The sequence below is a fragment of the Hemiscyllium ocellatum genome, chromosome 40 (assembly GCF_020745735.1).
Source record: "Hemiscyllium ocellatum isolate sHemOce1 chromosome 40, sHemOce1.pat.X.cur, whole genome shotgun sequence".
NCBI lineage: Eukaryota > Metazoa > Chordata > Chondrichthyes > Orectolobiformes > Hemiscylliidae > Hemiscyllium > Hemiscyllium ocellatum.
In genome coordinates this window covers 28703478-28716410 of record NC_083440.1, presented here as the reverse complement: position 1 = coordinate 28716410, position 12933 = coordinate 28703478, and the positions used below count along the sequence as shown (strand labels likewise).

Here is a 12933-nt window from a genome sequence, read left to right as displayed (position 1 = left end):
CTGCATTAACCAACCTGCAGTGGTCTCCATTTTCATCTTGGGATTCCATCTTTAAGATAATAACCCTCAGAAATATGTTCTGAGTACGCATGAACATATTTATCTTTTAATGTCTCGTCTTTCTGTTTTACGTCCATGAGCCTTTCAGGACTAAACTCTTCTGCGTGGACCTTTGCGTGCTCAGGTTACACCTGCACCATTATGTCAAATAGGGTGAGGGCTATATAAAACCCAACTACTTCATCTTTCTTTAGTCTTTGCTTCATGCTGTAACTTAGGATAGTGTAATCTTGTTACTACACCGTCTGGGAAAATTCCAGAGTATTTTTATTTCAACAACTCAGTTCCCTGGTCCTCCTTTGGCTTCTCTACAACAAAGGTTTCACTCCCACCTTGGATCCTGCTAAATCATTCCCAGTATACGCTTTCAGCTTCATAATAGCAGAAAATAATGGAAATGCTTACATCAGGTAGCATCCATGAAGAAAAACAGAGTTAAAATCCTTTCGTCATTACTGCTTGAGGCCACAATTGGAATAGTGGCCAAACTTCAATGGCATACTGGAATCAGACTGACAGCGTGAAGATATTTGAACCAACCTTACATGTATCAAGATTGATCTTTCTCTGCACTTTCTCCAACTGTAACACCATATTCTGCATTCTGCTCTATTACCCTGATGTACACATGAGATAGGATTTGCCTGGATAGCATATAGAACAATACATTTCTGTGTACCTCAGTACGTGACAATAATAAATCAAATCAAAAACAAATAGGACCAGCCTAACTTTTCGATGTCATCTTGAGGATTTAAAAGGATCAAAGTCCTAAAATTAGCCAGAGATGTGATCTTATGACTACAGTGTTGTCATATAGTATAAAAATTGGACCACCTTGTTCCATGTAAAACACAATCAGTCTGGCGAGGGTAACCTTCATAATTGCCTCTCCTTTTCCTGTGGAACAGACTGCTCCACTCTGGTTATCAGCATAGCCACCACTTCCTGCTCAAAAAAAAAGGCAACTGCTATATCAAACTGGTAGCACAAAATCTTAACGATTTCATTAAAAGTAATTCCACGAATTAACCATTGAGAGATGAGCTGGGGCTGGAGGATTTGATCTGTCTGCTGGGCATAACACATATAATAACAACACATCTGATCCTGAAGGGCTGATGGTTCAAAGAGCTACAAAAAGTACAAAAGCCCCAAATCTCAAAGCTGTCTGTCCCCCAAAATTCCTCACCTGAGCTCAAACTCCCAGGAAGATCTCAGGTCGGAGTTAGAATCCCAGCTCTGAGCTGTTCCCTTTCACATACAGTTCAGAGTTTAACCAGAGTCTCAGAATATCTGATGTGCCGGAGTTGGACAGGGGTGGACAAAGTGAAAAATCACAACACCAGGTTATAGTCCAACAGGTTTATTTGGAAGTATTAGCTTTCGAAGCATTACTCCTATCCTAGTTACTTGGAGGAACAGCACTCTGAAAGCTTGTATTTCCAAATAAATCTGTTGGTCTAAGAAGATACACAGAGAGATTAACCCAGAAACTAAAAATACTTTGCAGGTTGGACTACATCTCTGGAGATGGAATAGTGATTCTGAAAAATGATCCTGAGCTTAAATTCTGCCTCTCTCTCTACACATGCTGATTATTTTAGATTTGGGTGGCACAATGGCTCATCCTGTTGCCTCAGTGCCAGGGACTTGGGTTTCTGCCAGGTGCTCCAGTTTCTTTCCAGAGGCCCAAGATGTGCAGGTTAGGTGGGTTGACCATGGTAAATGCACATTACAAGCAGAGTCGATGCAGGCTTGACGTGCTTTCCTCATTGTAGGGATTCTATGATTTACAGGATCTGCAGAATTTTGCTTCTGCCACTGACTGGGAGGCCTGATGTTACCTTGTCTTGTGCAAGGGGATTGTGGATGGACTTAAAAATGTACAAATGTGCATCAAAAGATTAGAAACAAGAAATATGCAGTGATATGGGGACGATAACTCCAGATTATTTTTCGTATTCAGTGAACAGAAGTGAAGTTTTACAGAGCAGTGAAATTTCCAGTGAAAGGGCTGGAGACAGACCAGTGAAATTGAGAGAAGTGCAATCAGGGAAGGGTTGATAGTTAAGAGGCACAGAGTCAGAGACAGCATAATGAAAATGGGGAAAGACATGGTCAGAGACAGGCTGGTGAAACTACCTCATTAAACCTAACGTAGAGTGTGAAGAGCAAGAATAAGGCAGCCATGGATCCACGTGGAGTGGAAGGATTGTCCTGTGACTCAGGATTAGGTAGACTCAGCTTGTATTCCATAGGAGCCTACAGTGTGGATCTAAAGAGCTGAACCAGCTCCTCCTGTTCCTATTTCTTACATTATTATGAAAGGCAGTACTAAAATAAATGGCACCATTTGAAGGGGATAAAGTGGGGAAAGGGCAGGAAAGAAGACACGGCAGTTTTTTAATACAAAATTTAAGGTAAGACAAAAGACAGTTACAAAAGAAGTACTGGATGCTTGGCTGCTCGAGCTTTGTTTAATTTATTCATAGCGTCCAGGCGTCACTGGCTGGGAGAGCATTTATTCCCTAGTTGCCTTTGAGAAGATGGTGAGCTGTTTGCAGCACATGTCTATCTCCAACACACCGACTACTGCTGCTTCAACTGGGCCACTGGGGAGGGAATTCCAGGATGTTGACCCAGAGACAGCATGATGTTGCCAAGACAGGATGCTGAGTGGCTTGAATCAGAATCCATTTGGTCTATCAAGTCCACACCAACCCTCTGAAGTGACTCGCACCCAGACTCTACTCCTGTAACCCTTCATTTCCCATGGCATACACATCTTTAGACTGTGGGAGGAAATCCACTGCAGACACAGGGACAACATGCAAATTTTACACAGACAGCCAATCACCAGAGGCTAGAATTGAAACAAAGTCCTCAGCACTGTGAGGCAGCAGTGCCAATCACTTGAGCCACCATCCTTCCTGGAGGTGAACTTGCATGCATCAGTTGCTCTTACCCTTCCAGACAGAAGTGATCCTGAGTTTGGTCACTGCTGTCTAAGAAGCCTTGGTGAATTTCTGCTGTGCATCTCGTAGATGTTTTACACTGCTGCTACTGTGCATCAGAGATGGTTGGAGTGAATGTTTGTGGATGTGGTGCCAGTCAAGCAGGCTATTTTGTCCAGGACAATGTCAAGCTTCTTTGTTGTTGTTGGGAGTTGCATTGCTCCAGAGCAGTGGGCAGTATTCCACCACACTCCTGAACTGAAACTTGCACAGAATGACTTTGGGGTTTCAGAAGGCAAGTTACTCAATGAAAGATTCCTAATCTGCCTTTGTAGCCACAGCATTTATATGGCTAGTCCAGTTCAGTTTTTAGTCAATGATAAACCCATGGATGTTGATAGGAGGAGAATCAGTGATAGCAATATCACTGAAAGTCAAGGGATGATGGTTAGATTCTCTCTTGACGGAGATGGTCACTACCTGGTATATGTGGCACAAATGTTACTTGCCACTTGTCAGCCCGCATCTGGATATTGACCGAGTCTTGCTGCATTGGCAAGGATTAGTTCAGTATCTGAGGAGCTGCAAATACTGCTTAACATTGTATGGTCATCAGCAAATGTTCTCACTTCTGACATTACGACGGAGTGAATAGATGCAGAGAATAGAACAAAAACATTTTCTCCATATTTCGAAAATTCTTTGGTTAGATCCCAGTCAGAGAATGCTACTCAATGTGGGGTAACATAATATCAGACGAATGGCAAAGCAACAAAAGGGGATTTACTGAAATGGTATTGAGGATGAAGGACTACAACAAAAATAGTTGGAACCAAGAGAAGCTGGGAATATTCTTCTTACAGGAGAGTAGGTGAAGGAAAGGTTTGATAGAAACCATTTATAGAAAAACAAAGCTGGATGAATGACGAGTGGATGTACTTGATAGAAGAATGATAGTTGATGAAAAGGGATTTGGCTCACATAGTACTTCCCTCCACGTGTCCCTCTCCTCCATCTCCTCAGATGGAATTCAGCCCCATTCCCTATTCTTCCCCCATGCACCAACCCTTCAATTTCCGCTGCTTCCTCCTGCTCCTTGACCTCCACGTCTCCCCCATTTTCCTTCAAGCTCTCCAACTTCCCCTTTCCCCCACCCTCAGGGAATGGAAGTGGTTTTCTCTTGCTCTGTGACTGCATAGATACAGCATGCGAAGGCAGATATTCAGGGATACCATGGAAGAAACAAGAGGAATAGCTTACCTATGCAGGGAGTATCACCAATCCGGCCGACCAAGGTGTTAGTTAGGCCTCCAGTGGAGGTGGCACAAGCCACATTCCCAAAACTGTCTAATGCAACAGCACCAATTGTTCCATGGTCACTACATCAGCCAAAAGAGAAGCTTAACAGATTGGAAATCATATCATATCACCGATTAGCACACAGCCCGTTAGCGTTAGTTATTTTAACTAATTCAGCATTGCAACTAGGTTAAAATGACCTTTACTTGTCCACTTGTCCTGAAGCAAGTGTTAGTGCTCCAATAATGACATAATATTGCTCGCAGTTAGTCAAACTTTAGGACATGAAGTGCCAGGTGTACTGAAGCTGTGCTCAAGTTTCTTCACAGCCTTAGTCACATAAGCTCAAAGATAAGAGTTTTCAAGAGAAAGAGCAATTAAGCAACACAACTGGAATCTATTCATAGTTCGAATAGGATATTCCCCAACAATACACAGACAATGCCAGTGAATAAGCCATACCTCAATTGACTGAAGCTATTCTTTGTATTGGTTTTCTGCTCCTGACCTTTGAACAGACTACTTGATCAGACCTTCTTATGCAGGCCTGTGAACAGCAAATCAACTCAGGTCTGGAGGTGACAAAACTTTAACACAGCAGAAGGAAACTGCTGGTTACTGCAAGTACAGGTGATTAACTCTGATATCACATGCCCAGGTGACCGTGTTCAGAGGATCTCGGTACAACGTGATAAACACTGTTGTGAACGTGACTGCTTTTGGCAAACGGAGGGTTAACGAGTAACATCCAAGTGTAAACACAGTTCTGGCCATAACCCAACCTAGTGCTTCTTCATACTTTTCTACTCAGATTCTGAATATGGGAATACAGAAAATCATGCTAAACTCCAGCTCCACATATAACACTACATTAAAACGGGGAAGGTAATCAGGAATTTGATTCAAACAATTAACATATTGCGACAAAGGCTCACTGATGTCAAATGAACACAGACTAAAACCGTAGAACCATAATGATACAGAAGTCAATTAAAGTAATTCTACAGGATTCTGTCCAAGGTATGACGTTAATAAACAAAATAAGTTTGAACTAAATGCACTTACATTTGTGGATCCACTGGGACAGAAGCTGCTTGGAGGTTTTGCTGCCAGCGTTTCCTCGAATGTTCAGTAATCAGAGCCTCCATTGGGACTTCTGGAAACCCCACTGTTTTAGCAAATCGCGATGCCCCTCGGTCACTCAGCATCACGAGATTGGTCTGGAACAGCAGCAGCTTCCAATCAGCATTTATTTAAGCAAATCACAAACAAGAACAGAATTTGCTGGAAAACTTTAGCAGATCTGGCAGTTGTTGCGGACAGAAATCAAAATTTCAACGATTTGGATCCAGTGACTCTTTCACAGAGCTATAAAAAGGTTCTTTTCTATGCAAAAAAAAATAGGAAAGGGGAGCAGGGTGATTGGGAGTAAACATGGAGATGGAGCCCAAAGAGAAAGATGAACAGTTGAACAGAGAAGTGGGTCAGCCTGGGAAGATAAACGTTAATAAGAGGATAAATTAATGGATCATAACAGTTTGTGTGTAATAGCAGACCGTGCAAGGACAAGCACAGCAGTTCAGGCAGCATCCGAGGTTTAGCAGTAAAATCGACGTTTCGGGCAAAAGCCCTTCATCAAGAATAAAGGCAGAGAGCGTGAAGGGTGGAGAGATCAGCTGGAGGAGGGTGGGGGTGGGGAGAAAGTAGTAGAGAGTACAATAGGCGAGTGGGGGAAGGGATGAAGGTGATAGGTCAGGGGCAGGGGAGGGTGGAGTGGATAAGTGGAAAAGAAGATAGGCAGGTAGGACAAGTCATGGGGACAGTGCTGATCTGGAAGAGCTTCAGGGCAGCAGTAACTAACCCTAAACCCCCACCTCCCGACCTATTACCTTCATCCCCTCCCCCACTTACCTATTGTACTCTATGCAACTTTCTCCCCACCCCCACCATCCTCACTTATCTCTCCACCCTTCAGGCTCTCTGCCTGTATTCCTGATGAAGGGCTTTTGCTTGAAACGTCGATTTTCCTGCTCCTCGGATGCTGCCTGAACTGCTGTGCTCTTCCAGCACCACCAATCCAGAATCTGGTTTCCAGCATCTGAAGTCATTGTTTTTACCCCGTGCAAGGACAAGGCCTGGTGTGCGCGGGGGTTGGGATAAGGACAGGGGAGAAGATGCCTCAAGCTCTAAAATTGTTGAACTCAGGAGAGTCTAGCTGACTGGAGAGCTCCAGAGTAGAAAATGAGGCACTGTTCTGGAACAATGCAGCGATCCAGAGGCAGGCAGCAAGGTGGGATGGTGAAGTAGCAAGCAACTGAAAGCTCGGACCTTTTTTTATTGCAGACAGAACGTGGGTGTTCTGCAAAATGGTCACCCAGTCCATGCATCATTTCCCCAATGCAATGGAGACCACATTTTGAGCAGTGATCGCAGTAAACGAGATTGAGTGAAGCGCAAATAATGCGCTGCTTCATCTGGAAGGTGTGTTTAGACCCTTAGATACGGAGGATGGAGGTGGCAAATGATCAGGTGTTCCATCTTCTTGGGTGGCAGAGAGAGTTGCTGTGGGAGGGTTGGTCCACTCCTCCTTCATTCCCAGAGTGTCCCAGAGGGAACGGTCCTTGCAGAAGTCTGACAGGGGAGGGGAGTGGATGGGAATGGGTGTTTGGTGATGGCATTTGGAGGTGGCAGAAATGGGGCGTAGAGGTTTTCTCTCCTTGTTCAGCCCCTACCCACTTACAGCCACAATTTCTCTGACGCTTTACATCAGTTTCAGTTTGCAGGATCTGGCCATCTTCCCTATACCATGGACGAGCAATTCTTTACCCATCCATCCCCCATGAGGATGGTCTCAGGGCTCTCTGCTTCTCCTTGAAAAAATGGCCTGAACTGTCCCCATCCACCAGCACCCTCCTCCACCTGGCTGAGCTTATCCTTACCTGACCAGCTTCTCTAAACGCCATTCATCTTCTCCAGGTCAGAGGCACTCTTTCCATTGTTCTTAGCCCAACCACCACACGCCAGGCCTTGTTATCAAATGGTCTACTATTAAACACAACCCATTGTTAGCTATTAATTATCCCCATTGTTAGCTGTTCATCATCCACTCTGGTCTGTCCAACTGCTCTTTCCTCTCTCTCCGAGTTCTATCTCCACATATCATGGTGCATTGGGAGGGACAACGTGACAGACGAACCCATCTCCTACACAAAAGGACGGAGCTTCATTGAACGGTATATCAATTTAAAATTTGTTACTGAATGGTTTCTATCCCCCACTCCATTAATGGCAGCTCTGCAACATTGAGTTACAGAACTGGTTTCAGAGTGACAGGCCACCAGACTGAAATCACCCTCCAGTAGAGCTCCCGACTTCAATTCATTTGGGATGAATGAAAGAGAGAAAATGAAGGAAACGTGAGAGAGAACTTGCTGTTATTTAGAACCTTATCACATCCTCAGATATTCAAGGTATTTCAGACAGATTAACTGCTCCTGAAGTAGTCACATTTACTGTACCACTCAACAGGTCAAAATGAATAAAAAAAGCATGATCCCGCAAACAACAGAAGTGTGATTGGTCTTTAAATGTAATCCAGTGGTATTGACGGAGATAGAACTGATAGTTGGGATATTTCCCCATTCTTCAAGTAGAGATGTGAAACCTTGAATGTACAAACAGAAAGGCCTAATTAGAATGGCAACATGATAAATGCTGAAATTTGAATTCAGTAAAAATCTAGAGAGCAACCAGTGTGCTTTCCATGTTTTACCAGCATTGTTGAACTTCGAATCTAAAACTGGTTGGTTACTAACCATTGGTCGTCATTAAAACAAAAAATTAATTTAATACCACCTTTTCAGAGAGAAAGTCTGCCATTCTGAACAGGTTGTCTGATATGTGACTTCAGATCCACAGCAATGTGACTGATTCTAAACTGCTGTGTGGATAATTAGGGATGAGTAATAAATGCTGGGTTAGCCAGTGATGTTCACATCCCCGGAATACACTTTAAAACATGTACAGGCTGAGCCTGGACAGACTAGCTGGCTCACCTTTAGAGATAGCAACTTATCAATTCTCACTGAAATTCAACCTGCAATACAGGTCAGGGGTCATCATAACTTAATAGCCTTGATTATTAGACAACTATGCATTCTATTGTAGAAACTGTTGCCACAAGTAGAACTGGAGGTGGATTCAGTGACAGACAAGATATTCATTTTATATGCGCAATAAAATAAGGAAAAAATAAAGAGTGTCAACAAAAATGGACATATTTAAAGGACAAGTTTTTCTTTTAAAAATTGCTTCATTGTGCAGATGTGGGCAACTCCAGCCACTGCTCATGTTGAAGTAGGTCCTGCTGAAATGATGATCATGGGGTTCAGCAGACCGAGTCCATTTATGAAACATCACATCTAAACTTTGTGCCCTTTGATTAAGAGCATCATGGCCCTCTACAGGGGCAAGGTGAGTAACAACGTGATATCGGTTGCTCTGAAACCAGGCTGAGGAATAGAAAATTAGCTAATGAAGCAAAAATTCTTATCATGACTTCAGGCTTTCTCAGCATTCTCACACTCAATGAAATACTGTTGGAATTTTGTTATTGTACAATATAATTAAATAAAGCCAAGCCTACAGCAGTTTAAGATGGAGGTCCAGTGTGGTTGGGAACATGAGGAGAGCTCAGTCTGATTTCTCGCCATAGTCGACAGAGCCATGTTTTATATAACAGCTAAAGTACATAAATTGTCAGGGATAATTATTTTCTCCTACAATGAGGTAATAAGCATTGCCTCGCCCTGTGTTCTCGGTTGGAAAGGTGTGTAACAACAAAGGAGTAAACTCTACCTGTTCCATAACCAGGCGAGCGAGCTTGGTTGGATTGGCTATGTTTCTAACAGCAGCAACTGCTCCCGTGTCAAGGGTTTTCCCATCCATGATCATGGCATCAACCTCAACTTCACCGCATTCGTTAAGCATAGATCCACAACCTAAATCAGGAAAGACATTCTCTATTATTCTCTCCTTGGAGATTCCTGTCTTGCAATGGCATTTCTCTCATAGGCCCATTTCCAGTCTTTGTCATAATCAATTCACAGTTTATGCTGCTGCCCACTTACATTTTCACCGACTATCCAGTTCACATCCAGATAACCAACGTTTAACGTTTAAAAGGTTGATAGTTAAACAAAAGCAGAATAGAAGAGGTTGTGGAGGGAAAGCAGAGTTAACATTTCCAGATCCAGTTATTCTTCAGAGGCTTTGAGAAGGGGAGAGGATGCTATATCTATCAACGTGCGATAACTGCAACATAATTGGGAAAGAAATGAGAAAAGGTGCCAATTAAACAATTAAAATGAATAAACTTTAGATAAATTGATGCAAAGCAGTTTCATGGCATGGGAAGAAAGAAACTGAATGGGGTAGAAGAGCAAAGAGATGAAGTGGAAAAGGTTAACAAATTTAAACACAGGTCATGGAAGTAATTTAACTTACTCAGAATTCAAAAAGTAGAGAACTGGTGTAGAACTAAAAAACAAAAATTCCACAAATACTTATCAGGTCTCTCAGCATCTGTGCAGAGTGAAAACAGGGAATTAAAATACCATGTTAAAGTCCTATCATAAAAGTCAGAGATATCTCCAGCACTGAACCAGACCCTTCGGTCCAACTCATCCATGCTGACCAGATAACCTAACCCAATCTAGTCCCATTTGCCAGCACCTGGCCCAGATCCCTCTAAACCCTTACTATTCATATATCCATCCTGATGCCTTTTAAAATATTGCAATCGTACCAGCCTCCACCACTTCCTCTGGCCACTCACCCCATACACGTACCACCCTCTGTGAAAAGGTCCCCTTCAGGTCCCTTTCAGATCTTTGCCCTCTCACCCTAAACCTATGCCCTTGAGTTCTGGACTCCCCCACTCAAGAGATTTTGTCGGTTTACCCTATCCATGCCCCTCACGATTTTATAAATCTCGAGAAGGCCACCCCTCAGCCTCTGATGCTCCAGGGAAAGCCTCTGATGCTCCAGCCTCTTATGCTCACATCCAAATCATTTATGAAAAGTAGTGGACCCAGCACCGATCCTTGTGGCACTCCACTGGTCACAGGCCTCCCGTCTGAAAAACAACCCTCCACCACCACACCCTCTGTCTTCTACCTCTGAGCCATTGATCTATCCATTTGGTTAGTTCTTCCTGTATTTCATGTTACCTAACCTTGCTCCCATTGGGAACCTTATCGAACACCTTACTGAAGTCCATATAGATCACATCCACCACTCTGCCTCCTCAATCCTGTGTTCCTTCTTCAAAAAATTCAAACAAGTTTGTGAGACATGATTTCCCATGTATAGAGCCATGTTGACTATCCTGAATGAGTCCTTGCCTTTCCAAATAGATGTACATCCTGTCCCTCAGAATTCCCTCCAACAAACTTGCCCACCACCAACATCAGGCTTACTGGTCTATCGTTCCCTGGCTTGTCCTTACCACCTTTCGTAAATAGTGGACCACCAGTCTTCAAGTCTTCCAACACCTCACCTGTGACTATCAATGACACAAATATCTCATCAAGAGGTCCAGCACTCACTTCCCTAACTTCTCAGAGTTCGAGGGGACACCTGATCAGGTCCTGGGGATTTATCCACCTTTATGCTTTTCAAAACATGCAGCACTTGCTTCTCTGTAATGGAGATTTTTCAATATGTCACCATCTATTTCCCTACAGTCTATATCTTCCAGTAAATACTGATGCAAAATACGTTAGTATCTCCCCCATCTCCTGCAGATCCACATATAGGCTGTATTGCTGATCTTTGAAGGGCCCAATTCTCTCCCTAGTTACCCTATGTCCTTAATGTGTTCATAAAATCCCTTTACCTTCTCCTTAACTATTTTCCAAAGCTATCTTATGTCCCTTTTTGCCCTCCTGATTTCCCTCAAGTATACTCTTCCTATCATTATATTCTAAGGATTCATTTGATCTCTCCTGACTATACCTGACATACACTTCCTCCTTTCTTAATCAAACTCTAAATTTCTTGAGTCATCCAGCATTCCATATACCTACCAGCCATTTCTTTCACCCCAACAGGAATGTACCATCTCCGGCTCTCGTTATCTCATTTCTGAAGGCTTCCCATTTTCCAGCCGTCCCTTTACCTGCGAATGTCTGCCCCAATCAGCTTTCGAAAGTTCTTGCCTAATACCGTCAAAATTGGCTTTTCTCCAATTTAGAACTTCAACTTTTAGGTCTGGTCTATCCTTTTCCATCACTATTTTAAAACTAATAGTATTATGGTCGCTGGCCCCAAAGTGGTCTCCCACTGAGACCTCAATCCCTGCCCTGCCTTATTCCCCAAAAGTAGGTCAAGTTTTGCACCTTCTCAAGTAGGTACATCCACACATTGAATCAGAATATTTTCTTGTACACACTTAATAAATTCCTCTCCATTTAAACCCTTACACTATGGCAGTCCCAGTCTACGTTTGGGAAGTCAAACTCCCAGACCATAACCACCCTATTATTCTTACAGATGACAGATCTCTTTACAAATTTGTTTCTCAATTTCCTGCTGACTATTAGGGGGTCTATAATACAAGCCCAATAAGGTGATCAGCCCTTTCTTATTTCTCAGTTCCACCCAATTAACTTTCCTGGATGTATTTCTGGGAATATCCTCCCTTAGTATAGTTGTAATGCTATCCCTTATCAAAAACACCACTCCCCCTCCTCTCTTGCCACCCTTTCTATCCTGCATGCAGCATTTGTATTCTGCAACATTAAGCTGCTAATCCTGCCCATCCCTGAGCCATGTTTCCATAATTGCTATGATATCCCAGTTCCACGTTCCTAACCATGCCCCGAGTTCATCTGACTTTTCTGTTAGGCCCCTTGCATTGAAATAAATGCAGTTTACATTTATCAGTCCAACCTTGTTCTCTGCTTCGTCCCTGCCTGCCCTGACAGTTTGACTCGCTTCTGTTCTCAACTAAACCAACCTCAGATTGATCTCTTTCCTCACTATCTCCCTGGGTCCCACCCACTCCCATCTTACTAGTTTAAATCCTCCTGAGCAGCTCTAGCAGATCTCCCTGCCAGTATAGTAGTCCCCTTGCAATTCAGGTGCAATCCATCTTTCTTGGACAGATTACTTCTACCCGAGAAGAGATTCCAATGATCCAAACATGTGAATCCTTCTCCCATACACCAGCTGCTCAGCCATCTGCTCTATCCTCCTATTCTTGTCCGCACTAGCTCGTAACACCGAGAGTAATCCAGATATTACTACTCTCGAAGACCTCCTTTTTAAATTTGTCTACCTCAATATTTTCTCCCATCAGAAAATCATCCTTTTTCCTTCCAATGTCATTAGTTCCAATGTGTACAATGGTCTCCTGTTGATCCCTCTCTCCTTAGAGAACATTCTGCACTCTCTCGGAGACACATTGATCCTGCACCAGGGAGGCAACACATAATTCTGATTTTTCGTTGCTGGCCACAGAAAGGTCCGTTTGTGCCTCGGACAATCGATCTCTTGAAACCTGACCCCATCTCAATACCAGAAACTTGGCTGTTTGTGCTCCATTCCCCTGAGA

The 12933-nt window shown here is 43.2% G+C and overlaps 1 protein-coding gene across 6 annotated transcripts in view; it reads right to left on the bottom strand.

Annotated features, from left to right (window-relative positions):
• asrgl1 (asparaginase and isoaspartyl peptidase 1) overlaps positions 1-12933 on the bottom strand; it is a 65482-nt gene that overhangs the window by 16587 nt on the left and 35962 nt on the right. For all 6 annotated transcript variants that reach the window (XM_060853395.1, XM_060853393.1, XM_060853390.1 and 3 more), the window contains 4 exons: positions 9174-9316; positions 5382-5536; positions 4278-4396; positions 898-1008 (listed from right to left, as the gene is read on the bottom strand). In XM_060853395.1, coding sequence (XP_060709378.1) covers positions 898-1008; positions 4278-4396; positions 5382-5536; positions 9174-9316 — 528 coding nt within the window. The remainder of the gene's footprint in view (positions 1-897; positions 1009-4277; positions 4397-5381; positions 5537-9173; positions 9317-12933) is intronic.